At 52.7% G+C, this 27777-nt stretch overlaps 1 protein-coding gene across 5 annotated transcripts in view; it reads right to left on the bottom strand.

Annotated features, from left to right (window-relative positions):
* Positions 1 to 27777, bottom strand: part of LOC123395533 (zinc finger CCCH domain-containing protein 65-like) — a 78195-nt gene that overhangs the window by 27265 nt on the left and 23153 nt on the right. For 3 of the 5 annotated variants that reach the window (XM_045090541.1, XM_045090545.1, XM_045090543.1), the window contains 3 exons: positions 7221 to 7250; positions 7055 to 7114; positions 6560 to 6619 (listed from right to left, as the gene is read on the bottom strand). In XM_045090541.1, coding sequence (XP_044946476.1) covers positions 6560 to 6619; positions 7055 to 7114; positions 7221 to 7250 — 150 coding nt within the window. The remainder of the gene's footprint in view (positions 1 to 6559; positions 6620 to 7054; positions 7115 to 7220; positions 7251 to 27777) is intronic. The other 2 variants (XM_045090542.1, XM_045090544.1) reach the window with 1 other exon arrangement.

Genomic DNA, 27777 nt, shown 5'->3' with positions numbered 1-27777 from the left:
TGATGGTACTCCTCTTTCTGTCATTAGTAGAGGCAATCTTACCACTCCTTTTCTGTCCCTGATGTTGCTCATGTTCCTCAACTTACCATGAATCTGTTTTCTGCTGGTCAACTTACTGATTCTGGTTGTCACGTCATCCTTGACATTGACTCTTGCTCTGTCTAGGACCGTCGCACGCACACTCTGGTTGGGGTTGGCCCTCGCCGCCATGATTCTCAGGGTCTTTGGGAGTTAGACTGGCTTCATGTTCCTTCTGTTGCCACCACTATCGCCAGTTCCTCCACTTTGGTCGCCTCCGCTACTGGTTCCTTCCAGCAGTGGCATCATCGACTTGGTCATCTTTGTGGTTCTCGTTTGTCGTCTTTAGTTCGTCGAGGTCTTCTGGCGTCTATCTCAGGAGATGTCTCTTTAGAATGTCAGGGTTGTCGTTTTAGCAAGCAGATTCAGTTACCACATTCACATAGTGAGTCAGTGTCTAAGCGTCCTTTTGATTTAGTCCATTCTGATGTATGGGGTCCGGCTTCCTTCGCTTCGTAAAGGGGTCATAAATACTATATTATTTTCATCGATGATTTCTCTCGTTACACATGGCTTTATTTCATGACTTCTCGTAGTGAGGTGTTGCCTATTTATAAGCATTTTGCTGCCATGGTTCACACTCAGTTCTCTTCGCCCATTCGTGTGTTTCGTGCTGACTCCGCTGGCGAGTATATTTCTAAGATGTTGCGTGGTGTTCTTGCTGAGCACGGGACTCTCTCTCAATTCTCTTGTCCTAGTGCTCACGCTCAGAATGGCGTCGCTGAGCAAAGCATCGTCATCTTCTTGAGACGGCTCGTCACTGATGATTGTTGCCTCTCTCCCGCCTCATTTTTGGGTTGAGTCTGTCTCCACCTCCACCTATCTCATCAATCTACAGTCATCCGCTGCTCTACAGGGTGGTCTTCCTTTCGAGCGTCTTTTTGATCGTTCTCCCGATTATTCGATGCTTTGCCTGTTTGGTTGTGTTTGCTATGTTCTTCTTGCCCCTTCTTATCGTCAGGCTATTGTTCATCCTGAATGGCAGTTTGCGATGGCAGAGGTGATTGCTGCTCTTGAACGCACTGGTACATGGGATCTTGTTTCCCTTCCTCCCGGTATCCGTCCCATCACTTGTAAGTGGGTCTACAAAGTTAAGACTCGCTCCGATGGTTCTCTTGAGCGTTACAAAGCTCGTCTTGTGGCTCGTGGTTTTCCGCAGGAGCATGGTCGTGATTACGACGAGACTTTTGCTCATGTGGCCCATATGACCGCTGTTCGTACACTTCTTGTTGTGGCCTCTGCACGCCACTGGTCTATATCTCAGCTTGATGTTAAGAATGCCTTTCTTAATGGTGAGCTGCGTGAGGAGGTGTACATGCAGCCACCACCTGGGAATTCTATTCTTGATGGCATGGTATGTCGTCTTCGTCGCTCTCTCTATGGCCTTAAGCAAGCCCCCCGTGCCTGGTTTGAGCGTTTTGCCTCTGTGGTGACTGCCGCTGGTTTTTCAGCGAGTGCTCATGATCCCGCGTTGTTTGTTCATCTTTCTCCTCGTGGTCGGACTCTTCTTCTTCTCTATGTTGATGACATGATCATCACTGGGGATGACCTCGAGTATATTGCCTTTGTAAAGGCTCGTCTTAGTAAGCAGTTTCTTATGTCTGATCTTGGACCTCTTCGCTACTTTCTTGGGATTGAAGTCTCTTCTACCTCTGATGGCTTTTTTATATCCCAGGAAAAGTATATCCAGAATCTTCTTGCTCGTGCTGCTCTTACTGACGAGCGCATTGTTCAGACTCCCATGGAGCTCAATGTTCATCTCCATGATACTGATGGTGATCCTCTGCCTAACCCGACGCGTTATCGTCATCTTGTTGCCAGTCTTGTCTATATGGCTGTCACTCATCCGGATATCTCTTATCCGGTTCATATTTTGAGTCAGTTCGTCTCCGCTCCCACCTCGGTTCACTATAGTCATCTTCTTCGTGTTCTCCGATATCTTCGGGGCACGATCTCTCACCGTCTATTCTTTCCTCGCTACAGTTCTTTACAGCTTCAGGCCTATTCGGATGCTACGTGGGCTAGTGATCCTTCAGATCGCCGTTCACTTTCTGCTTACTGTGTTTTCCTTGGTGGTTCTCTCATTGCTTGGAAGACGAAGAAACAAATTGCAGTTTCCCGTTCGAGTGCAGAGGCTGAATTGCGAGCGATGGCTCTTTTGACAGCAGAGTGACTTGGTTACGATGGTTACTTCATGATTTTGGTGTTTCTGTCACTACACCGACTCTGCTCTTATCCGACAGTACAAGTGCTATTAGCATTTCGTGTGATCCTGTGAAGCATGAGCTCACCAAGCGTATTGGTGTTGATGCTTTCTATGTGCGTGCTGGTGTGCAGGATCAGGTTATTGCTCTTTAGTATGTGCCTTCCGAGTTACAGTTGGCGAATTTTCTCACGAAGGCCCAGACTAGAGCGCAGCATGGCTTCTATCTCTCCAAACTCGGTGTTGTTCATCCACCATGAGTTTGAGGGGGGGTGTTAGAGTATATATAATATAGCCATGTACCCTTTTGTCTTTATCCCGATATATAAGGGGTTTCCTGCATATAGTCCATCACCTGTACACGGATATATATCGGCCTATGGCCTCATGGGAATACAAATTGCTTATTCCTAACACGTAGTACCGGTCATAACAGCAGGAGATTGTGTGATTTGATGCCTGGTAGCTCCATCTTCTAGTTCTTCATCGGCAGGTTCTGTTGGTTCTGCTACGGACTCTTCTGGCATTGTGAGACCACCTTCTACACGAGCAGGTATATCTCCATGGAGTCTTGACAATGGAGCATCTTTTCATATAACTCATGCTTCATCCACTCTGTCATCTACACTACCTCTTGAGTCTCTTGTTCATGTTCTTACTGCTGATGGTACTGTTAAGCTTCATGCACTAGCCAACGCAACCAAAAGTCCGAACTGATGGGAAGGGCTAGTGCAATCCACATATACTATAACACCCCCTCTCACGTGTGACGGGGAAGACAAGTCAACACGTGCAACCGAAAGAGAGCGACGGCGCGTGAAACTCGCGTATGAGTCAAGAGGCCTCTACGTGGACACAAAGGGAGGCTACCAGCATTTTTTAATAAATTGCGAAAACCAGGACTTGAACTCAAGACCTTAGCTCTAATACCATGTTAAGCTTCATGCACTATCCAACGCAACCAAAAGTCCAAACTGATGGAAAGGGCTAGTGTAATCAACATATACTTTAACAGGTACCTCTCTCCCGGTTACTGGTAATGGCACTCTTAGCACTTCATCTTTTCATGTTCCTCGGCTTACCATGCAGTTCATTTCTGGTGGTCAGATTGTTAACTCTAGTTGCAAGGTCATTCTCGACTTTGACTCATCTTCCATTCTAGACCGTCACACTGGTGCTCTTCTTGCTGCTGGCCCCCGACGTCGTGACTCTCAAGGTCTCTGGGAGCTTGACTGGCTTCACCTTCCATCCGCTGCCACCGCCGCCAGTCTCTCCACCTCTGTTGCCTTGTCTACCAGCTCTTTTCAGCAGTGGCATCATCGCCTTGGTCACTTGTGTGGCTCTCGTCTCGCATCCTTAGTTCGGCGTGGTCTTCTTGGATCCATCTCCAGCAGTGTGTCTTTAGACAATCAGGGTTGCCAGCTTGGTAAACAGGTTCAGTTACCTAATCCTCACAGCGAGAATGTGTCTCAACGTCCTTTTGACCTTCTTCACTCTGATGTCTAGAGCCCAGCTCCTTTTGCCTCGAAGGGAAGCCATCGCTACTATATTATCTTTATAGATGATTTCTCTCGACACACATGGATATATTTCATGTCTTCTCGTAGTGAGGTCTTATCTATCCATAAGCATTTTGTTGAAATGGTTCACACTCAGTTCTCTACGCCTATTCGTATGTTCCATGCTGACTCGTGTTCCGTGCTGACTCTGCTGGAGAGTATGTCTCCAAGATGTTGCATGGATTTCTCGTAGAGCAGGGTACTCTTGCTCAGTTCTCTTGTCCTGGTGCTCATGCTCAGAATGGCGTGGCTAAGCGCAAGCATCATCACTATTCATACACTTCTTGTGTGGCCTCTGCACGTCACTGGTCTGTATCTCAGCTTGATGATAAGAATGCCTTTCGTAATGGTGACCTGCGTGAGGAGGGTATACATGCAGCCACCACCTGGATATTCTGTTCCCGATGGCATGGTATGTCGTCTTCGTCGCTCTCTCTATGGCCTTAAGCAAGCCCCTCGCGCCTGGTTTGAGCGTTTTGCCTCTGTGGTGACTGCCGCTAGTTTTTCAGCGAGTGCTCATGATCCAACGTTGTTTGTCCACCTTTCACCTTGTGAACGGACTCTTCTTCTCTATGTCGATGACATGATCATCACTGGCGACGACCCCGAGTATATTATCTTTGTAAAGGCCCGTCTTAGTGAGCAGTTTCCTATGTCTGATCTTGGACCTCTTCGGTACTTTCTTAGGATTGAAGTCTCTTCTACCTCTGATGGCTTTTTTATATCCCATGAAAAGTATATGCGGGATCTTCTTGCTCGTGCTGCTCTTACTGATGAGCGCACTGTTGACACTTTCATGGAGCTCAATGTTCACCTCCGTGATACTGATGATGACCCCTTGTCTAATGCGACGCGTTATCGTCATCTTGTTGGGAGTCTTGTCTATCTCGCTGTCACTCGCCCGGATATCTCTTTATGTGGTTCATATTCTGAGTTAGTTTGTCTCTGCTCCTACTTCGGTTCACTATAGTCACCTTCTTCGTGTTCTCCGATATCTTTGGGGTACGATCTCTCACCGTTTGTTCTTTCCTCCAGTTTTTTACAGCTTCAGGCCTATTCGGATGCTACGTGGGCTAGTGATCCCTCAGATCGCCATTCACGTTCTGCTTACTGTGTTTTTCTTGGTGGTTCTCTCATTGCCTGGAAGACAAAGAAACAGACTTCAGTTTCCCGTTCGAATGCAGAGACTGAATTGCGAGCTATGGCTCTTTGACAACAGAGGCGACTTGGTTACAGTAGTTACTTTAGGATTTTGGTGTTTTTGTCACTGCACCTACTCTGCTATTATTTGACAGTACAAGTGATATTAGCATTGCGCGCGATCCTGTGAACATGAGCTCACCAAGCATATTGGTGTTGATGCTTTCTATGTGCGTGTTGGTGTGCAGGATTAGGTTATTGCTCTTCAGTATGTGCCTTCAGAGTTAGAGTTGGTGGATTTTCTGACAAAGGCCCAGACTAGAGCGCGGCATGACTTCTCTCCAGACTTGGTGTTGTTCATTCACCATGAGTTTGAGGGGGAGGGGGGGTCCTGCATATTCTACACATGTACATGTATATATACTGGCCTATGGCCTCCTGGAAATACAAGTTGCATATTTCCTAACACTTGCTACCTATATTTACAATGTCAAAACAAACTAGGATACCATCTGATCAGTCAAGCCATGCAAGCAGAGACATGGCAGTTCAATTAACTCCACCCAGTTTTAATTTATTAGTTAGATAATCAAGCATTTTACCTCTAATGTGCATTTGTTGGCATATGGGAATTTTGGATTACAGATATATGCTATTTTCCTGCTGTTGACACACTGGACCTTTGACTTGAACTGTGTTAGGATTAATCTTGTCATTATCTTAAACATATGCATGCATGTCAGAAAGGAGTAGCTATGCTAGCTTGCCTGAAGCTTCTAGTCCAGCTATATCATAGCTGCATGGCAGTAAGAGCAGTCCAAAGGTAAAGGAACTTTGGCTGCTAGCTATCTCAGTCAGCAAGGAAGTGTTGCAGCAAGTAGTAGTAGAAGCAAAGTTGGAGTTTGCATTGGTTGTACAAATCCTGTCATGTGCTTAGTATTCAGACTAATCATAGTGGGGAGTAACTTGGACTAGTAACATGCACATGTTACTAGTCTATGTTACTACCTCTATAGTGGGAAGTAACATATATGTGGTATCATGCAATACATCATTTATTAGGTTATAGACTTATCTTATATTGGTATGTGTAATGTTACCCATAGTATGAGTAACTAGCTATGTTACTCAATTTGTCCCTCTCCTCATTAATTAGCTGCCACGTCAACTTTTTTGCTTAGGTGTCATCTATGTTACTCCCACTATGGGTAGTCAAGGAAGCTAGTTACTTCTGAGCTGTATTGGTCATGGTCGGTTCATGTAGCCTATGGGTAGTCAAGGAAAGCTAATGCATCAATAAGAGAAATGGCTTTGGCTGTGTGAGGCAGCAAGTCACCAAAACCGCCCGTGTACTTGTGCATGTTGTGAGAAACAACAGAGGAGCTGGGTGATTCAGCTATAAGCCTAACTGCTAGTAGTGGTTCTGTGAACCATAATCAGGAAGTGGAGGAGTTGGGTGATCCAATTCCAACGGACTGGACTTCTCTGCTCAATGTGGATATCATTTGAATTCAATTAAACCTAACCATCGGAGAAAATATTCATGATTAACAAACTGGCTGAAGGATCAGAAACAAACCTTACATTCCTCCTGAGCAGTACCTTCTGAAACAGTTTCCTTTCTATTCTCTTTAGCAACCTTCAGAATCTCAACGGGTTAGAAACAGAAGACAAAATCATCAAAATATAAACCGAAGGCTTCAAAACTAGATAGATCATCAAAGGTTATCAGTATATAGTTTTATATCATGAACGGAGAGAAAAATTTGTGCGAGCATGAATTTATTTTATCAGGTTATTAGTGTCGTAAACTCTTGATAACTACATTGGTTTAGTAGCAGGAAGTTTCAAGCAAAGGCCACCTGTCCTCTAGCCAGCAGAGATAGCACGAAGTCATGAACATACATGGGTAAACCGAGACCTCAGATAAATGTATAAGATGGAGAAATGTCTAAGATAAATGACAGCAATATACAACACTAAAGATGCATGTTAAAAAAGGATTATGGCCTCTGAAGTAGGACTATCAAGCCAGTACTGCAGGCTTCAACTTATAATGCAAAAATTTGTAAACCTTTTGTTCTGTCTCGTTAAACTTCTTCAAATAGATTCCTTTTTCAGTCACATCAGCAATCTGCCAAGAAAATGGACGAGGGTTTTCAATTCCTTCCGTTACATTTATTAAGCAAAGTCAAGCATTGGTGCCCATGATAATATCCAAGTTAGATGCCCGTATCAACCTTAAGTTGTGTTGCCTCCATTCTTCCCTTCTTCACATCAATTACATGTAACAAGAAAAACAGGGGTAAGAAATAGTAAAGGCAGGCATACTTCCAAATCCCAAATACTTCAGATAACTATGCTTACTGATTCACTAGTCAACTACATGTACAATGTTAATGATGTTCCTACTAAATCTACCCAATAGAGAGATAAGACTGTTAGGAAAGCAACTTATCTATATTGAAGGCCCAAGGGGCATATATATATTACACATGACTTGAGGTGCAAGGAAAGTAAACATAGACTAATAAGGACTCCTAGACTAATACTAATAGACTAATAAGGACTCCTAGACTAATACTAATACTTCCTAACCCCCCCCCCCCCCCCCCCTCTCAAATGCAAAGCGTATGCAATAGCATTGCATTTGAAGAAGTGTAATACTAAAAAAAATGATAATCCAAATCCGCGTCTTGAGAGTGTCGTCGTAGCATGAAGAGTCTTCAAAACTTGTTGAGTCGCCGAAGGAGAGAACGAAGAGATGGCACATCAGAGGTAGACACCGCATCACTTGAAGATACAAGATAAGTATCAAGAGAAGATGGGTTGTCAAAAGAAGATTGCACATCAAGAGGAAGACACCGAAGAGATGGCACATGAGAGGAAGACACCGCATCACTTGAAGATACAACATAAGTATCAAGAGAAGATGGGTCGTCAAAAGAAGATGGCACATCAAAGAATAAAGCATTGTGCAGAAAATCATAGTCCACGACAACCGTCGGCGAAAAAAACTCGGCGGATAAGGCACGATGGACGTAGATCGACAATGCAAAAGAAGTCCAGGAAATTCTATAGAAAACAACACGGGCAAATAGGCCACAAAAGTTGCATAGAAAGGATCAGGACCGGAGAAAGGCTGACGGACTAAGGTATGGTGGACTCGCATGGCATGAGAAACACATAATATCGACGGATTTGGTGGACGCGGCGGAAAACAAGATAGCTAAAAGCTAGGAAGCATACACGACACAAAGATGCAAAATCCATCGTGTATGCAGAAGGCATATTACTTTTTTTTAAGCTAAGCTGCGAAGTAGCAGCAGAAAGTAGCTAGCAGTAGCAGCACGTAAGCAGCTAGCAACAGGTAGCACCACGTAGCAGCAGGCAACACCAGGTGGTAGCGACTAGCAGCTAGCACCAGCAGGCAACATGGGGTGCAGCGGGAACAGAGCATGCAGATGGAACGGATCATCGGCCAGTAGCAGCAGAACGCAGCAGCTGACTCGGCCTCAACACAGGTTTGACCAGATGGCGTCAAACCAAGCGAGCAGCACATGATAGCAGGAGGAGAGCAACACGCATGCAGATGGATGTGCAGGAACAGAGCAGCAACCAGCCAGGAGGAGCACACGCGGGCGGGGCAGCAGTGAGGAAACGCGGGACACAGGAAGCCGGTGGCCAGGGACGACTGGCCAACGTTGGAGGTCGCCGGAGCTACGGTCGGAGGGAAGCAGCGGGGCCCGCGACCTGGAAGTCGACGGCGGCGTACATCCTGGAGGGAGTAGCGGCGAGTGCAGGCACCCGATCCAGGGGCGACGCTACAGGAGGCATCGGGAGCCAGCAGCATGCATGGTTGTTGGAGGAAGGCAGCACTGCTTTGCCCGTGTCTATATTGATCTGGCAGAAACAACACGGGATCTAGCGTTGACCAGGAGACCACGATCTAGCAGAAAATCTGAAGCAGCAGCCGGTGTGGACAGCGGCGGCTGCGGGATCGAGCTTTGACCAGGAGGCCTGATCTGGCAGAAACCCGAAGCAGCTGCAGGTCGATCTGGCAGAAACCCGAAGCAGCTGCAGGTGCGGACGGCGGCGGCTACGTGACGACGGGATCTGACTGCCAGCGAAGATCACGGGAGCAGCACCAGCAGTAGCACGAAGCCCCGACGGGAACCAGCGCGGAATCAACAGCAACACGTCGGGAGCGGGTGCGCGTCCAGTCGGCGATGCGGGAGACGAGGCAGCGCGAGACGGGAGAAGACGAGATCGACCCAGAATAGATCGATCGAGAGAAAGAAAAAAAAGTTGGATCGTAAGGACGAGTTGCAGCGTCCGGAGACCTAAACCTAGGCTCTAATACCATGTTAGGAAAGCAACTTATCTATATTGAAGGCCCAAGGGGCATATATATATTACACATGACTTGAGGTGCAAGGAAAGTAAACATGGACTAATAAGGACTCCTAGACTAATACTAATAGACTAATAAGGACTCCTAGACTAATACTAATAGACTAATAAGGACTCTTAGACTAATACTAATACTTCCTAACAAAGACATCTTATACACTACACAGAATGCCGAAAGCCAATGCTGATTGCTGACCTCATGTGATGTCCTGTTAAGGTTTCTTAAGTTAGATGTATTCTCCTTGTCAACAAAGCCCATAAATTATATATGTTGGCATTCTCCTTGTTTTTAAGGCGTCCCTGAAGCGTCGCCTAGGCGTCAGAGCGCTCCCCTCCGCTTTAGAAAATCGACCCTTTGGGCGCCTAGGCGCCTAAAGCGTCCGCCTAGTCGTCGACTAGGCGTCAAAGCGCTCCCCCTCCCTAAAGCGGTAAGGCATCGCCTTAAAAACCATGGGCATTCTACAACTCAGTGAAATAGAGCAAAAGAAAAAAAAAACATATGCACTGTTCATGAAGTAAATAGCCACAAACTTGATAACTCAAGCTGTTCAATTCATGATCTTACGGAACCAAGGTCAAAAGGTTCAAACAAGTCAACCACTAATGAAGGGTTCCTTGGGAAATTAAGGATTATTAGTTCTTTCTCAAATTAGCACAATTAGGTATTGTAGCATCCTTTCCAATGCCCACATATTGCGGAAGCACACCTTTGCAGTTGCTTCTGTTAGGAAATATACTCAGGATCATCGTCAGTGATGATCATGTCATCAACATATTGCGGAAGCACACCTTCGTTGTTGCTTCTATTACGAAATATACTCAGGGTCATCGCCAGTGATGATCATGTCATCAACATATCGAAGAAGGGTCCCACCACGAGCGGACAGGTGGACAAACAGCGTAGGATCATGAGCACTCGCTGAAAACCAGCGACCGCATTATAGAGGCAGAATACTCAAACCATGTGTGGGGAGCTTGCTCAAGGCCATAGAGAGAGCAACGAAGACTCCAAACCATGCCGTCAGGAACATAATACCAAGGTGGTGGCTGCATGTAAACCTCCTCATGCAACTCACCATTAATAAGGTATTCTTAACATCAAGCTGAGACACGGACCATGCGAACAGAGGCCACAAGAAGTGTGTCTTGTGTGAACAGAGGCCACAACAAGAAGTGTACGAACAGTGGTCATATGGGCCACATGAGCAAAAGCCTCATCGTAATCATGACCATGCTCATGCTGAAAGCCACGAGCCACGGGACGAGCTTTGTAACGCTCAAACGAACCATCGGAGCAAATCTTAACCTTGTAGACCCACTTACAAGTAATGGGACGGACACAGGAAGACAGGCCGGAAGAGAAACAAGATCCCACATATCGGTGCGCTTAGAGCTCCTCTGCCATCGCAAGCTACCATTCGGGATGAACAACATCACAATAAAAAGTAGGCTCAAGAACAGCAGCAGCAGCGCTTGGAAAACCAAGGCGATCAACAGGCGAAAGCAGACAAGGAAGCATGCCAGAAGTAGGCTGAAAGGAGGAAGATGGCACATCAAAACTAGATGGTGCATCAGTAGACGCATCCACAACATGTGGACCTGTTTACCACGCAGACAGCCCTGATAGTCTAAAGACACATAGCTAGAGACTGATCCAAGAAGACCACGTGGAACTAAGGATGAGAGACGAGATGATGAGGACATCCCTGGTTCACCTCATTTATCGTCTTCTCCTCGTGATAAATCTCAGCTATCAAATGAAGCTTCTACAAAGAAGACCTATATGGGTGCCATGATAAGGAGTCATGCCAAAGAAATAGAACAAGTGAATGCGCTCCTAGCTGATCATAATTCAACTATCCATGAGAACTTTATGCCGCCTAAATCTTGTGTTCTGATTTTACTCAGGTACAATGTTGAAGAAACAAGTTCAGCTCATGAAGAAACAAGTTCTGAAGCCCATGCAACAAGTTTGAAGAGAACAAGTTTCAACTCTGATGTAAACCAAGTTTGGTGACAAGGGCAACTAATTACACCTCGAGGAAGAATAGCAAGTCATCTCAACCATCTACTATTGCATGCACAATTCCAGAATTCGCCCCTTGGAATTCGTCCCAGAACTTGTTGCATCGTGCCACACGAATATACGAGTGCCTAGCATGTGTGGGAGTACAAAATGGGCAGCATATGAAGTCTACTTTCAGGAAAATCAAACGGTGCATCATTTGGAATCCTGAGTCAAAGGATATGTGAGTTCCAATGCAAGCTGTCCAGAGCATTAATTGCTGCGCGTGGCTCCATGTGTTTGCTCCCTTGCCCAGCTGGTTACCACGAATATGAGCCCCTCTTTTGGACTGGTTTCACACCTAAACTAGGAGGGTTGTTCCTAGTATAAATAACCCTTCCCCCACTTCAGCCACAACTCTTTGGCAATTCGATTTCAGAATAGGTTAGCTAAGTGCAACCAGAATCTTGATTGAGAGTTCACTTCCTCCTTAGCACTTGCAATCTTGCCTTGTGAGAGGGTAAACTCACTGTGATTTTACAACAGCAGCCGTTGAGGCGGCGACCAGTTCGTGTTTCCAACTTCGTGCATGGTTGCATGGATTGGAATCTTAAGAGTGTGATTGGGTGAATACTTGTTGCTGATTGTTGCATTTGCAGTAGCTAGCTTCGGTCTTGTCAGATTGCACTAGTTATCCATTACCCGACAACGTTGTTGGCTGGGATCGAGGGTTTCATTCGTACCCTTTAGGTGGCGTTGATTCACATCATCGAGCAGATCCTCCGTGAAGATTGGGCTCGTATCATGACAGTCACACAAGTGACTGTCACCAAGGAGAGACTGGCAGCGGTGGCAGTGGAGGGATGGTGAAGCCAGTCAAGCTCCCAGAGGCATTGGGAGTCACGATGTAGCACCACGGAGAGCACCAGTGTGACAGCACATAACAGAATATGAGTCAAAGTCAAGAATGATCCGACAACCAATCAACAGACTCTGACCACCAGAAAGAAGCTTCATGGTAAGTCGAGGAACATGAGCAACATCAGGAAGACGAAGTACTAAGAATGCCTCAGCCATTAATCGGGAGGGAGGTACCATCCGTACTAAGAACATGAACAAGAACATGAACAGGAGAATCAAGAGTTCCAATAGAGGACATAGTGGATGAATCATGGGTCATAAAAGATACTCTAGTATCAAGAATCCACGGAGATGTGCCTGCCTAGGTAGAAGGCCAGAAGAGTCGGTAGCAGAACCAGCAGAACCTGACGATGAAGACCGGAAGATGCAGCTAGTAGGCATCGAAGTCGTGTAATCTCTTGCTCAGTCAAGGGCTCAACTGAAGAGGACAGCGTAGATGCACTCGGCAATGGAGAGCCATAGGTAATCAGCAAATTGTAAAGTCGCACAATCTCCTGCTCAGTGAAGGACATATATGAAGTTGGCGTAGCAGCACCGAAGGAGGAGCGGTCACCACCAACTGTGTGATGGATAAGTCTCTGTACTAGGGTCTTTGTGGGGCTGCAGCACATGGTCCTTTGTGGGGCTGCAGCACATGGTCCTTGTGGCCGTTAGGATAGAATCCTTGACCACCAAGGACTCGCAGTTAGGATAGCATCTTAGACTAGCATCTTAGCAGCATCTTAGACTAGCATCTTAGCATATGCTTGGCTGGCTAGCAGCCTATAAATATGTATCCCCAACTCCTCAGGATGGCATGGCATTGTGTGAGAAATAAACCAAAGAAAATTGTCCCAACTCTCCTAGTGTCATCCACAACTATCAATGCTCAAGCTGAAAGGTCTCTTTTTTCGAGAAAGCGCAAAAGACTTTTGCGGTTCATTGTATTGAAAAGAAGGGTTTTAGTACAATCCTCCTAGGACGCATATTTACAAGGTGAACACATGCACACTAGTGGACATCCCATGTTTGTGGCAAGATGGCCTGGAGCCCCAAGGCGCCCGCTCTGGCCCAGAGGGCGGCCTCTTCCTTAATCGTAGCCGCCAGGGAGGTAACCGACGGTGTTGCACCCTCAAACACGCATCCGTTGCGATGCTTCCAAATCATCCAAGGGACGAGCAAGGCAGCGGAAGCCAATCCGTTGTGCATAGGCTTAGGGGTGTCGTGTCGTGCAGAGCACCACCAGTCGTGGAGAGCGGCATCGTTATTGGGCAGCGGGCAAGAGAGGCGCAGCCATGAGAGGATCTCGTGCCACACTTCGCGGCTGAAAGGGCATTCCAGGAGAAGATGATGAATCGTCTCCGGAGCCTGATCGCAAAGAGGGCAGCGCTGTGGGTGCGGCAGGTTGCGCCTCGCGAGGCGGTCGGACGTCCAGCACCGATCGAGGTTGGCAAGCCAGTGGAAGAAGCGCACCCGAGGCGGTGCCCAGCACTTCCAGGTAAGTTTCCAAGCCTGGCATCTCGCGAAGCCTTGGAAGGTGGCGAGGTATGCGGATTTGGCGGAGTACTCGCCGCTCGCGGTCCACTTCCAGCGAATGCTGTCTGGTGCGTCAGTGAGGACAGTTTCGGCGAGCATGTGCCAGAGGCGCAGGTATTCTCCAATCTCCGGGATGCCAATCATGTCGTGGATGTCCGCGGCCCATTGGTTCGCGTGAAGGCCGTCCGCAACAGTTCTTGACTTGCGACGCCGTTTGGGGATGAGATCAAAAAGGAGAGGCGCGATCTCGCGGATCGCACGTCCGTTGATCCATCGGTCCTCCCAGAACAGGGCGCGCTGGCCATTGCCGATAGCCATGGTGGTAGAGGCGAAGAAGAGCGCGCGCTCCTCGGGCGCGAAGTGCAGGTCAAGGCCGCTCCAGGCCCTGCCAGCATCGACTCGGCTGAGCCACTGCCACCGCATGCGAAGGGCGAAGGCCACTGCGCTCGAGGTCGTGAACGCCGAGGCCCCCAAACTGGATAGGCCGGCAGACGCGCCGCCAGTTGACATGGCAATTGCCTCCGTGGGCCTCGGCGCGGCCGGCCCAAAGGAATCCTCTCTCAATCTTCTCCAATAGTTTGATGGTCTTCTTTGGCGGCGCAAGCACAAGGAGCTGATGAATGGGGATCGCGCTCAAGACAGCCTTGGCGAAAGCAAGGCGCCGGCTTTGTTCATGAGCCAGGCCTTCCAGGAGGGCAGCTTCCCAGCGACCTTATCGACAACGGGTTGCAGTTGGGCAGCCGTGGGGCGACGCAGCGTGAGCGGGATGCCCAAGTAAGTAAGCGGGCATTCGACGATGGGGCAGCCCAGGTGCGCAACAACATGAGCAGCGTCCACGGTGTCTCAGCGGATGAGGGCCGCAGCGCTCTACTGGAAGTTGACGTGCAGGCTAGAGGCGCGTCCGAAGAGCTGCAGAATCTCCCTCACCGCCGCGATATCGTCCGGCGAGGGGTGGCACAGAAGAATTACGTCGTCGGCGTAGAGGGATATGGTGGGGATGGCGCGGCGCAGATGCAGCTATTGCATGACTCGGAGCTCGACCGCGCGATGAAAGAGCCTGCCCAACGTATCGACAGCAAGGACGAAGAGCTGCGGGGAGACTGGATCACCTTGGCGCAGTCCACGGCGGTGCCAAATCGCTGGTCCAGGGTTGCCGTTGAGGAGAACCTTGGTGCTGGCCGACGACAGGAGAAGGGCGATCCAGCCAAGGAAGCGGTTGCCGAAGCCATGGCATCGCAGCACCTCGAACAGGAAAGGCCACGAGACGGAGTCGAAAGCCCGTGCCAAGTCAAGTTTCAGTAGCACGCGAGGGGCACCCAGCTGATGCAATAGCCGTGCGGATTGACGCACTAGGATGAAGTTGTCGTGAAGACTTCGCCCGGGGATGAACGCGTTTTGGACGTTGCTGACAAGGTTGTTGAGCCTGGGAGCTAGGCGGAGCGAAAGCAGCTTGGCCAGGACCTTGGCGACGATGTGAATTAGGCTTATGGGCCTGTAATCACCCAGGCCAGTGGCCTCGGCGCGCTTGGGGAGGAGAGTTATCAGCGCCTAGTTAAGGCAGCTAAACCCTCGTCCACGCAGCGCGTAAATCTGGTCGAAGACGCATCGGAGGTCATGCTTGATGATCTGCCGGCAGGATCGGAGGAACTCCGCGGTGAAGCCGTCGGGGCCGGGCGCCTTGCGGGACGGCATGCTTTTGATGGCTTGCCAAATCTCATCCTCGCTGAATGGCGCGTCAAGGTCTTCCAGGTTTGAGGGCTCGATGAATTGCGACAGGCTAATGGTGCAGTCACGCTGCATGTCCGTCGCAATCCGGCTGTCAAAGTGCTCGAAAGTGGCCGCGGCCATGTCGTTAGGATCGGTGATAACGGCGCCGTCGACAGAGATGCCATCTATCCGGTTCTTCTGCTTGCGGTATGCACTGGCGATGGTAGAATGTAGTGTTCGCGTCGCCATCTCTGAGGGAGGTAATGCGAGCTGCCAGGCGATCGTCCGCTCAAGGGAAGCAAGGCCAAGGTAAGAGAGCTTGAGTTGACGACGCAGCCAGTCCTCATGCGGTGATAGGGCCCGCTGCTCTTGCGCGGCGTCGAAGCGGAGCAGCAGCTCACGAGAGATCGCAAGCTGGTCTCACACGTTGCCAACGGAACGCGCGCTCCAGCTGGTGAGCTTGCGCGTTGTGGCCTGCATGCGCCGCATGAACCGCTGGAACGGGTCGGCATCATCCACCGAATGCCACGAGGCCGCCACGATCTCCGGGAAACTGGCGAGACGAGTCCAGTACTCCTCGAAGTGGAATCGTCGACGCGTTGTTGGGAGTGGCGAACAGTCGAGCAAGAGGGGGGAGTGATCCGAGACGACCGAGGCCAGGCAACGCAGGTGGCATTCGCCGTGCCGCTCATCCCAGTCCGTGGAGCACAGCACACGATCGAGATGGACCAGGGTGGGCGGGTTCTGCTCGTTGGACCATGTATAGCGCCGGCCGCTGAGGTAAATCTCCTTGAGCGCGAAGTCGTTGAGAACGCGACGGAACCGCCCCATCATTCTCCGATTGAGATTGCCGTTGTTCTTGTCTTCGTCACGGTAGATCATATTGAAGTCCCCGCAGATGAGCCATGGCCCGGGGCATGCGTCGCGGACGTCGCGAATCTCCTGCAGAAAAGCTATCTTGGCGTTGTTGTCCTGGGGGCCATAGACGATAGATAGCCACCACGGCAAGCTCGTGCTACCAGGTGTCTTAACCCGGGCGGAGATGGTATTGGTGGTGAACACCGGGTCCGTGATCATCACGTCCCGACTCTTCCACGCCAGTAGTATCCCGCCACGGGTGCCGTTCGCTGGGAGATAAACATATTCATCAAACTCAGAGCCCAACGTCTCAAGGACAGTCGACGAGTAGACGAATTCCATTTTAGTCTCTTGGAAGCAAGCGATCGAAGCGCTGGAAGTTACAACTAGCGAGCGAACTGTCGTACGCCTGGCACGGGCGTTGAGGCCGCGAACGTTCCAGTTGATGATTTTGAGGCCGTGATCCATTAGGCAGAGGTCGACAAATGGGCACGCGACGGCGCGGCTAGGCCTCGATCGGGCTGCCCGATATCACCGTGGTGACAAGCGTCGTGGACGGGGCGGCGGGCAGCGCGCGGCCAACAAGCGTGGCAATGGCCGTCAACACAGCATGTGAGAGGGGCGCAGCAAAGACCCCATCATAAGCCTTCATAGCCTCGGCGGAGATCACCTGATCGGTGCCGATGATGTCGAGGGTGCGCAGTATCTGGACCTGCGCACGGCGCTCAGCGGTGGGCGGCACGCCGGGCTTGGTCTTCACAGCGGTGGCAGATCGTCCGCGGCGCGGCGAGAAGTTCAGGGGTTGTCGGCGACGTTTGCATCCGGGGTTGGGGAGGGCAGAGCAAGTCTGCTTAGTAGCCGCGGCGAGGAAGTCTCCAAGGGTCCAGGAGCTGACAGAGGCCGGTTGTCTGGTACGTCGCAGAGTGATTGGCGGCGTGGCAAAGCGCCCTGCGCTGCTCATCTGAGGCGCATGGGACGCAGGGGTGGATTGCGGCGTTGACGGGATTGGGGAAGTGGGCCTGTTGGCATGGGCATCAGGAGGCGTGGGCCTTCGCAGTATGCTCTTGGGCTCCTGGGCCGCGAGGGAGGGGCAGCCCAAGACAGCGTCCCCGATGGCAGCGGCAGGAGGGGGCGAAGACGCGATGGATGGGGTCCCACCACTCGCGTCCCACGTTGGCGAGGAGAGGGTGCCATGCAGATCCGGCAGGGCCACGGCGGTGGACGTGGGTACTGCATCATGCGTTGTAGTGGCGGGGGCAGCATACAAAGCAGCAGGTGGCACATCAGCGACAGGAGCTGACGAGGGCGAAGCATCGCTTTGCCCCGACAGCGGATCAGCCTCGGGAGCCACAGGTGGTGAGTCCAGGACCTCATTGGCAGAGGATGAGCCGTCCGGATCCCCAAACGCGCAAGCATTGGCCGTGGTGGGTCCATCACCCGGGGGGGTGTCTCCCTGCGCGCTAGGCGACGCGCACGATCAGGTCGTTGCGGGCCCGACTGCAGGAGGAGGGCGGGCGGGCGCCAATAGGCAGGTGCCAGCTATCGGGGTGGCAAGGACCAACGGTGGGGTGGGCGACCCGGTCGGCCTGGGATCCGCTGCAGCTGCAGCTTTGGCCAGCGCCACCTGAATCCTGGCACGCTTTTTCTTTCCCCCACGCTTTCCTCGTTTGGCTTTGCGACGAGGCGGGTGGGTCCCAGCCTAGGGCCATGCATCCATGCATCTGGCACGGGACGGTACGGGCGGAGGCGCATGCACAGCCGCGGCGACGCGGGACGCCGGCCAGCCAGGGTCGACCGCCTCGCCATCGGCCCGTAGGCGGCCTCTGGAGCAAGTCCAGCCGGCAGAGTCTACTGCCATGCCTGCCAAGGGTCGGCGCGTCCGTCGGGGGCGGAGGTTGGTCGGCGACGTTTCCGGCCAAGGCGGCGTTGCTGCTCGCGTCCACGACCATGGCCTGCAGGGTCATGCGTGCTGCCATGAGCCTCGCCATCCCCATTGCCATCGCCATTGGTAGCATCGTCAACCGCCCTGGGAACGCGTGTCCGGGTGCAGCCGCTCAACCCAACAGCCAGCCCCGAGGATGTGCTCGGCCGTGGACAGGTGCCATGCCTGCGCCGGGATGCCGCGGAGCTCGAGCTGCACAGAGTATGCAAAGCTCCCAGCAATGGCGTGGGCGAGCTTGCACCAGGGGCGGAGCAGCAGGGAGAAGCGGGCGGCGTTGATGAGGTGGTCGCCGGCCATCCAGTCCATGATCAGCCGCGAGGAGAAGATGATGAGGAAGTCCTCCGGGGCGTGCTTTTGCACGGTGAAGTCGCCGGGCTGCAGATCAAACATAGCATGCAGGGAAGCCTCCACGTCGGCCGGAGAGACGGAGGGCCTGGTGCCGGTGATGGTGGCCACCATGCCACGCGCGAGCACCTCCTCCGCTTCCTCCATCTCGATGGAACGAGCGATGGTGACACGCGCCGGCGCGGGGGCGGGCGGCTGGGGCGGTGCGGCGTTACGAGGCTCCGCGGCGTCGCGGGGGAGTCGAGGAGGGGGGTTGCGCGGCGGGGAGTTAGGCACCGGCCGGCTGAAAGGTCTAACAAGTGGTATCAGAGCCTCGTTATCTTGTACCCTGAGCATTACCTGCTCACCTCTCTCACCGGGAGCTGAGCAGCCTAAGCCAGTAGCAGCAGCTGCTCCGACTGCCCCTGGTTACCTCCCTCCCTCCGGACTGTCGAGCAGCAGCTCGTTAGAAACAGCCTCCTCTTCACGCAACAGCCCCCCTGCAGCGAGCCATGTCTGCAGGTCGCTCTCAGCACATGGCTACCTCGAGCATACGGCGCCGGCTGCTGCGGCAGCAAGGGTGTCGAGGCTAGCTGCAGCGGAGCTGGCAGCAGCCAGGGGCGGAGGTAGAAGCAGCAACAGCAGCGGAGGCAGCACGTGAGGCTACGGCGGATGCCAAGGCACTTCGCGGCAGCTCCAGCAGCTCCAACGGCTCCGCGCCTGCGGACGACGGCGCCGACGCAGACCGCGCCAAAGTGGCGCAAGAGCGGACGCCGCAGTGGGCAGCCGAGCACGCCGGCGCTCCAGGTGGAGATGCGCACAGCGATGGCGGCTGCAACGACCAGGACCGTGGCCTCTACGAGGTTCGTACTGTGGTCAGGGATGTTGGTCCTAGTGTTGGGTGGCCTACCCTCACTAAAACCAACTACGTCGAGTGGGCCGCGATCATGAAGATCAGGCTCCAGGTGCGGCGCCTGTGGGAGGCAGTCCAGGACAGCAACGTCGACCACCAAGAGGATCGACGGGCGCTGGACGCCCTCGTCGCCGCAGTCCCACGCAGTCCCGCCCGAGATGCAGTTCTCGCTTTCCAACAAGCGGACTGCCAAGGAGGCTTGGGACGCCATCGCCGCGGCACGCATCGGCAGCGACCGTGCTCGCAAGTCCACACTGCAGGCACTTCGTGAGGAGTGGGAGAACCTGGCCTTCAAGCCAGGTGAGGACGTTGATTACTTTGCTCTCCATCCCAACACTCTGCTGTAGAAGATGGTGAAGTTCGGCGATGCCACCTACACTGAGGAGAGAGCTGTCGAGAAGCTTTTCCAGTGCATTCCCGAGAAGTACAAGCAGATGGCTCGCTCGATCGAGTCTTTGCTGGACCTCTCCATGATGACGATCGAGGAGGCGATAGGTCGCCTCAAGGTCGTGGCACCGACAAGCCACAGCCTCCCTCGGGGCCCATCACCACCGGCGGGAAGCTGCTCCTAACTCGGGAGCAATGGGATGCCAGCCTTGGTGACAGGAAGAAGGGGGAGCCTTCTTCCACGACGGGCGGCCGCAAGCGCGGCAAGCGGCGCAAGGCGCGAAGAGGCGCCGCTGGCAAGGCACAAGGACGTGCCGAAGGTGACGACCGTGGAGGCGCCAAGGACGGCGCCGCTGGCAAGCTCAAGCCGGCACAGGACAACAGTTGCCACAACTGTGGCCGGCTTGGCCATTGGGCAAATGAGTGTCGACAACCACGACAAGGCCAGGCTCACGTCGCACAGGCTGAGGAGGAGGAGACGGCTCTGTTCATGGCGCATGCAAGCATCGAGCTACCTTCAGCGACACCAGTCGCAAAGGCACTCCTCCACCTCGACGAGCCCACAGCACACGCTCTTCTCGGTGATGGCTCCGGGAAGGACAAGACTTCGGGGTGGTGCCTCGATACTGGCGCTACCCACCACATGACCGGTCGAAGAGAATTCTTCGCCGAGCTCGACTCCGACGCGCGAGGCTCCGTCAAGTTTGGGGATGCCTCTGCCGTGGAAATTAAGGGCGTCGGCTCCGTCATCTTCACCACCAAGGCGGGAGAGCACCGGCTGCTCACCGGTGCCTACTACATCCCCACGCTAAGGAACTCCATCATCAGCTTGGGACAGCTGGATGAGAACGGCTCACGCGTGCTGATCGAGCATGGGGTCCTACGCATCTGGGATCGCCAGCGTCGCCTTCTCGCCAAGGTACCCAGAGGTGAAAATCGACTCTACGTCCTTGACGTGCAGGTGGCACAACATGTCTGCCTCGCTGCTTGTCGGGACGACGAGGCGTGGCAATGGCATGAGCGCTTTGGGCATCTTCATTTCGAGGCCCTGAAGCATCTGAGTGCCAAGGAGATGGTGCGAGGCCTGCCGTGCCTTGACCATGTGGAGCAGTTCTGCGACATCTGCGTGCTGACGAAGCATAGGCGACTCCCCTTTCCCCAGCAGACGGTTTTCCCAGCCAAGGAGAAGCTGGAGCTCGTGCACGGGGACCTATGAGGCCCGGTGACGCTAGCCACACCAGGAGGTCGACGCTACTTCCTGTTGCTCGTCGACGACCTCTCTCGCTACATGTGGGCGATAGTCCTCGGGAGCAAGGGAGAGGCGGCGGACGCCATCAGGCGCGCGCAGGTTGTCGCGGAGGCGGAGCGGCCGCAAACTGCGCGTGTTGCGCACCGACAACGACTGCGAATTCGCAGTGGCTGAATTCGCGTCGTACTGCGCTGATGAGGGTATCCAACGCCACTACTCCGCGCCATACAGCCCACAGCAGAACGGCGTCGTCGAGCGACGCAACCAGACGGTTGTGGGGATGGCTCGGGCTCTCCTCAAGCAGAGAAGGATGCCGGCTGTTTTCTGGGGAGAGGCGGTGCTGACAGCCGTCTACCTCCTCAACCGCTCGCCTACTAAGGCACTCGACGGCAGGACGCCGTACAAGGCCTGGCATGGGCGGAAGTCAGCGGTCTCCCACTTGCGGGTCTTTGGCTGCCTTGCGTTTGCCAAGGAGCTCGGCCACATTGGCAAGCTCGACGACAGGAGCACTCCGGGAGTTTTCATCGGCTACGGGGAGGGCTCGAAAGCCTACCGCATCCTCGACCCAAAGACACAGCGTGTGCGCACGGCGCGAGACGTCGTGTTCGACGAAGGGCGAGGGTGGGCATGGGACAAGGCGATGGACGACGGCTCGACGTCGACGTATGACGACTTCATTGTCGAGTACGTCCACTTCAAGGAAGCGGGGGGAGCAAGCAGCTCCTCCTCGCCGAGCATGTCTACCTCAGTTCCGAAAACTCCATCGACCTCGGTGCGTGCTACGCCGAGGGCATCACAGCCGGCGACGCCGCGTACTCCAGCACCGACAGTCACCCCTCCGGGCTTGTCTTCATCAGCACCAGCTCACGTCGAGCACAGCCCGATGGAGTTCGCCTCGCCGCTCCCTCACGACAAGGAGCGCATCGACGCATATCATGACGGTGAACCGCTGCGGTATCATATGATGGAAAACCTACTCGGCAACCAGCAGGTGCCGGGACTGGTGCCACGCGACCTGGAGGCGCAGCTACAACTCGCGTGTGAGGACGGCGAACCTCGGTCATTTGCAGAGGCCGAGAGAGACGCGGCATGGCGCGCCGCGATGCAGTTGGAGATGGATGCGGTCGAGCAGAACCGCACCTGGGAGCTCACTGACCTCCCTCGTGGTCACCGGGCAATCACCCTTAAGTGGGTGTTCAAGCTGAAGAGGGATGGAGCCGGCGCCATCATCAAGCACAAGGCTCGCTTGGTGGCCCGAGGCTTCTTGCAGCAGGAAGGAGTCGACTTCGACGACGCTTTCACCCCTGTGGCACGGATGGAGTTCGTGCGACTTCTTGCGCTAGCTGCCCAGGAGGGCTGGCGTGTCCATCACATGGACGTCAAGTCGGCATTCCTCAACGGCGACTTGAATGAGGAAGTCTATGTGCATCAGCCGCCGGGATTTGCGATCCCCCGCCAGGAGGGCAAGGTACTCGCCTGCGTAAGGCTCTCTATGGCCTACGGCAGGCACCTAGAGCGTGGAACGCCAAGCTGGACTCCACGCTAAAGAAGATGGGCTTCGAGCAAAGCCCGCATGAGGCAGCCGTCTACCGACAGGTCAGTGGAGGAAATGCCCTGCTGGTGGTCGTCTATGTTGACGACTTGGTGATCACCGGCATCAAGGATGCAGAGGTGGCGGCTTTCAAGCAGGCAATGAAGGCCACCTTCCAGATGAGTGATCTGGGGCTCCTCTCCTTTTATCTAGGGATCGAGGTGCACCAGGATCACTCCGGGATCGCGCTTCGACAGTCCGATCTGGGGCTCCTCTCCTTTTATCTAGGGATCGAGGTGCACCAGGATCACTCCGGGATCGCGCTTCGACAGTCCGCCTACGCCAAGCGCATCGTTGAGCTAGCTGGGCTCACCGACTGCCACCCAGCTCTCACTCCGATGGAGGAGAGGCTGAAGCTGAGCCGCGACAGCACGACGGAGGAAGTGGACGCTACACAGTACCAGCTCCTTGTGGGGAGCCTTCGCTACCTCGCCCACACACGGCCGGACTTGGCATTCTCCGTCGGCTATGTCAGTCGGTTAATGGAGCGACCGACGTCGGAGCACCAGCAGGCAATGAAGAGGATCGTCCGCTACATGGCAGGGACCCTCGACCACGGCCTCCACTACCCTAGGTGTCCGGGGGCGGCACACTTCGTCGGGTACAGCGACGGCGACCATGTCGGCGACATTGACACCAGCAAGAGCACGAGCGGGATCCTCTTCTTCCTCGGCAAGTGCCTCGTGAGCTGGCAGTCGGTCAAGCAGCAGGTGGTGGCCCTGTCCAGCTGCGAGGCCGAGTACATAGCGGCGTCCACCGCCTGCACTCAGGCGCTCTGGCTCGCTCGACTGCTTGGTGATCTCCTCATCCGAGACACCAAAACGGTGCAACTCCTGGTGGACAGCAAGTCCGCACTGGCCCTGGCAAAGAACCCTGTTTTCCACGAAAGGAGCAAGCACATTCCACTGAGGTACCACTTCATCCAAAGTTGTTTGGATGAAGGGAGCATCAAGGCGAGCTACATCAACACCACGGACCAGCTCGCAGATCTGCTCACCAAGCCTCTTGGGAGGATCAAGTTCCTCGAACTCTGCTACAGGATCGGGATGATTCGACTCTCCCACAAGACGACGTACAAGACTTAGGGGGAGAATGATGGATAAGTCTTTGTACTAGGGTCTTTGTGGGGCTGCAGCACATGGTCCTTGTGGTTGTTAGGATAGAATCCTTGACCACCAAGGACTGGCGGTTAGGATAGCATCTTAGACTAGCATCTTAGCATATGCTTGGCTGGCTAGCAGCCTATAAATATGTATCCCCGACCCCTCAGGTTGGCATGGCATTGTGTGAGAAATAAACCAAAGAAAATTGTCCCAACTCTCTAGTGTCATCCACAACTATCAATGCTCAGGCTGAAAGGTCTAACAGTGTGGAAGCCACTAGATGAGGCGGTGTAACATGACTAGTATCGTTTGCGGAAGCCGGTGGAGAAGACGAGGTCCCGTCCATACAGGCACAAGTGTCAAGGGATGGCATGGGTGCGAAGCGTAGTCGTTGGAGTGGTATGCACCAACACTGCTGATAAAGTCGTGAGAGGAATCTATGTAGAGTGACAATCCCCATGTGCAGAGGTCGTGAAACAAGTCATTGAAGAGCGATCAATACAGCCTGCAGAAGACTTCGAAGGGAACGACATCACATGCTAACAAGCACCGAGCACCGAGAGACACCGTGGGTGCGAGAGATGGGATCAATGTAGGGACCCCATCAAAAATCAGTTGGCCACGAGGGAGAGAAATCATGCCAACGTCGACTCTTTTTACCAAATCGGCCAAATCAGCTGACCAACACAGGAGCGGGAGCTGCTCATCGCTCCATTGAGATCGAAGGAAGGCCAGGAGGCGAGCAGCCTATCACAAGCCGACCTAATCAGGCAATGAGCGAACGGCCAAGCGCGGAAGGGTGTGTGAGCGGCAACTGCTCGTTGCTCCATTCAGATCGAAGGAAGGCCAGGAGGCGAGCAACCTATCACTAGCCGACCTAATCAGGCAATGAGCGAACGGCCAGGCGCGGACGGGTGTGCGGGTCAACACGCGAACGAGCAATCAGATCAAGCAACGGGCAACTTTGCAGGGATGGATCAATGTGCGGGTAGGGAGATTGGATCGACGTTGGCGCAAGCCTGTGGGCAGAACCGCCAGCCGGCGGCTGATGGGTGGAGCAGCAGATGGAGTGGAACAGTGGGTGGGTGGGGCAGCAGGTATTCAGTATTAGGAAATATGCAACTTGTATTTTCAGGAGGCCATAGGCCACTATATATACATGTACAGGTGTGTGATATGCAGAAAACCCCTTATACAATAGGGTAAATACGAAAGGTTACATGGCTACATATATAGTACTCAACACCCCCCCTCAAACTCATGGTGGATTAACAACACTGAGTTTGGAGAGATAGAATCCATGTTGTGCTCTAGTTTGTGCCTTCGTAAGGCACATACTGAAGATCAATAACTTGATCCTTCACACCAGCGCGCACATAGAAAGCATCAACACCAATATGCTTGGTGAGCTCATACTTCACAGGATAGAGCGCAATGCTAATAGCACCTGTACTGTCTGATAAGAGCAGAGTCGGTGTATTGACAGAAACACCAAAATCCTGAAGTAACCACCGTAACCAAGTCACCTCTGCCGTCAAAAAAGCCATAGCTCGCAACTCAGCCTCTGCACTCGAACGGGAAACTGCGGTTTGTTTCTTCGTCTTCCAGGCAATGAGAGAACCAACAAAAAAACACAGTAAGCAGAAAGTGAACGACGATCTGAAGGATCACTAGCCCACGTAGCATCCGAATAGGCATGAAGCTGTAAAGAACTGGAGCGAGGAAAGAATAGACGGTGAGAGATCGTGCCCCGAAGATATCGGAGAACACGAAGGAGGTGACTATAGTGAACCGAGGTGGGAGCGGAGACAAACTGGCTCAGAATATGAATCGGATAAGAGATATCCCGACGAGTGACAGCTAGATAGACAAGACTGCCAACAAGATGACGATAACGCGTCGGATCAGGCAGGGGCTCACCATCAATATCACGGAGGTGAACATTGAGCTCCACGGGAGTCTCAACAATGTGCTCGTCAGTAAGAGCAGCACGAGCAAGAGGATCCTGGATATACTTTTCCTGGGATATAAAAAAGCCATCAGAGGTAGAAGAGACTTCAATCCCAAGAAAATAGCGAAGAGGTCCAAAATCGGACATAAGAAACTGCTCACTAAGTAGGACCTTTACAAAGGCAATATATTCGGGGTCGTCACCAGTGATGATCATGTCATCAACATAGAGAAGAAGAAGAGTCCGACCACAAGGAGAAAGGTGGACAAACAATGTCGGATCATGAGCACTTGTTGAAAAACCAGCGGCAGTCACCACAGAGGGAAAACGCTCAAACCAGGCTCGGGGCGCTTGCTTAAGGCCATAGAGAGAGCGACGAAGACGATATACCATTGCTATAAAGTACAGAATACCCAGGTGGTGGTTGCATGCACACCTCCTCATGCAGCTCACCATTAAGAAAGGCATTCTTAACATCAAGCTGACATATAGATCAGTGGCGAGCAGAGGCCACGACAAGAAGTGTACGAATAGTGGTCATATGGGCCACAAGAGCAAAAGTCTCGTCGTAATCACGACCATGCGCCTGCTGAAAGCCACGAGCCACAAGACGAGCTTTGTAACGCTCAAGAGAACCATCAAAGCGAGTCTTAACCTTGTAGACCCACTTACAAGTGACGGGACGGACACCGGAAGAAAGAGAAACAAGATCCCATGTACCAGTGCGTTCAAGAGCAGCAATGTCCTCTGCCATCGCAAACTACCATTCGGGATGAACAACAGCCTCACGATCAGAAGTCGGCTCAAGAACAGTAGCACCAGCGGTGGAAAATCCAAGGCGATCAACAGGCGGACGAGGACAAGGACGCAAGCCATAGGTAGGCTAAGACGAGGAGGACGACACATCCGCAGAGCATCCACATTATGTGAACAACGAGTGAAATACTGAGGAAAAGATGGACGAATAAAAGGAGGAATCGCCAAGGTAGAATCGGAGGGTGGAGACGAAGAAGTCACCGGAGATGAAGGTGGAGAATCTGGTGACATGCTAGGTGAGGAAACCGTGGGAGATGGTGGCGGCAAATCGGCAAGAGATGGAGAGGCAGGGGTAGCAGAACGAATAGACAAAGCCTGGATGGGGGTGATAGGTGTGTCAGAAAAAGTGAGGAAAGAGATATCCTCCACTGAAAAAGTCGAGGAAGATGGGCGCGGGTAGAAGGGACGAGACTCATAAAAAATCACATCCCGAGAAATACGCATCCGACGACCGATAGCATCCCAACAACGATAGCCCTTATGCTCATCACTATAGCCTAAGAAGACACACTCAACAGACTGAGCGGTCAGTTTGGTGCGTTCGTGAGGGGCAAGAAGAACATAGCAAACACAACCAAACAAACGAAGCGTCGAATAATCGGGAGAACGATCAAAAAGATGCTCGAAAGGAACGCCACCTTGCAAAGAAGTGGACGGCTGAAGATTGATGAGATAGGTGGAAGTGGAGATAGCCACAGCCCAAAAGTGAGGCGGAAGAGAGGCAGCGATCATCATCGCACGAGCCGTCTCAAGAAAGTGATAATGCTTGCGCTCAGCCACGCCATTCTGAGCATGAGCACCAGGACAAGAAAACTGAGCAAGGGTACCCTGCTCAGCAAGAAATCCACGCAACATCTTGGAGATATACTCTCCAGCAGAGTCAACACGAAACACTCGAATAGGCGGAAGAGAACTGAGTGTGAACCATGGCAGCAAAACGCTTATAGATAGATAAGACCTCACTACGAGAAGACATGAAATATAACCACGTATGTCGAGAAAAATCATCTATAAAGATAATATAGTAGCGATGGCATCCCTTCGAAGCAAAGGGAGTTGGACCCCAAACATCAGAGTGAACAAGGTCAAAAGGACACTGAGA

Source organism: Hordeum vulgare, chromosome 5H (genome assembly GCF_904849725.1).
Source record: "Hordeum vulgare subsp. vulgare chromosome 5H, MorexV3_pseudomolecules_assembly, whole genome shotgun sequence".
NCBI classification, from domain to species: domain Eukaryota; kingdom Viridiplantae; phylum Streptophyta; class Magnoliopsida; order Poales; family Poaceae; genus Hordeum; species Hordeum vulgare.
This window is presented reverse-complemented; position numbering and strand designations above follow the sequence as displayed.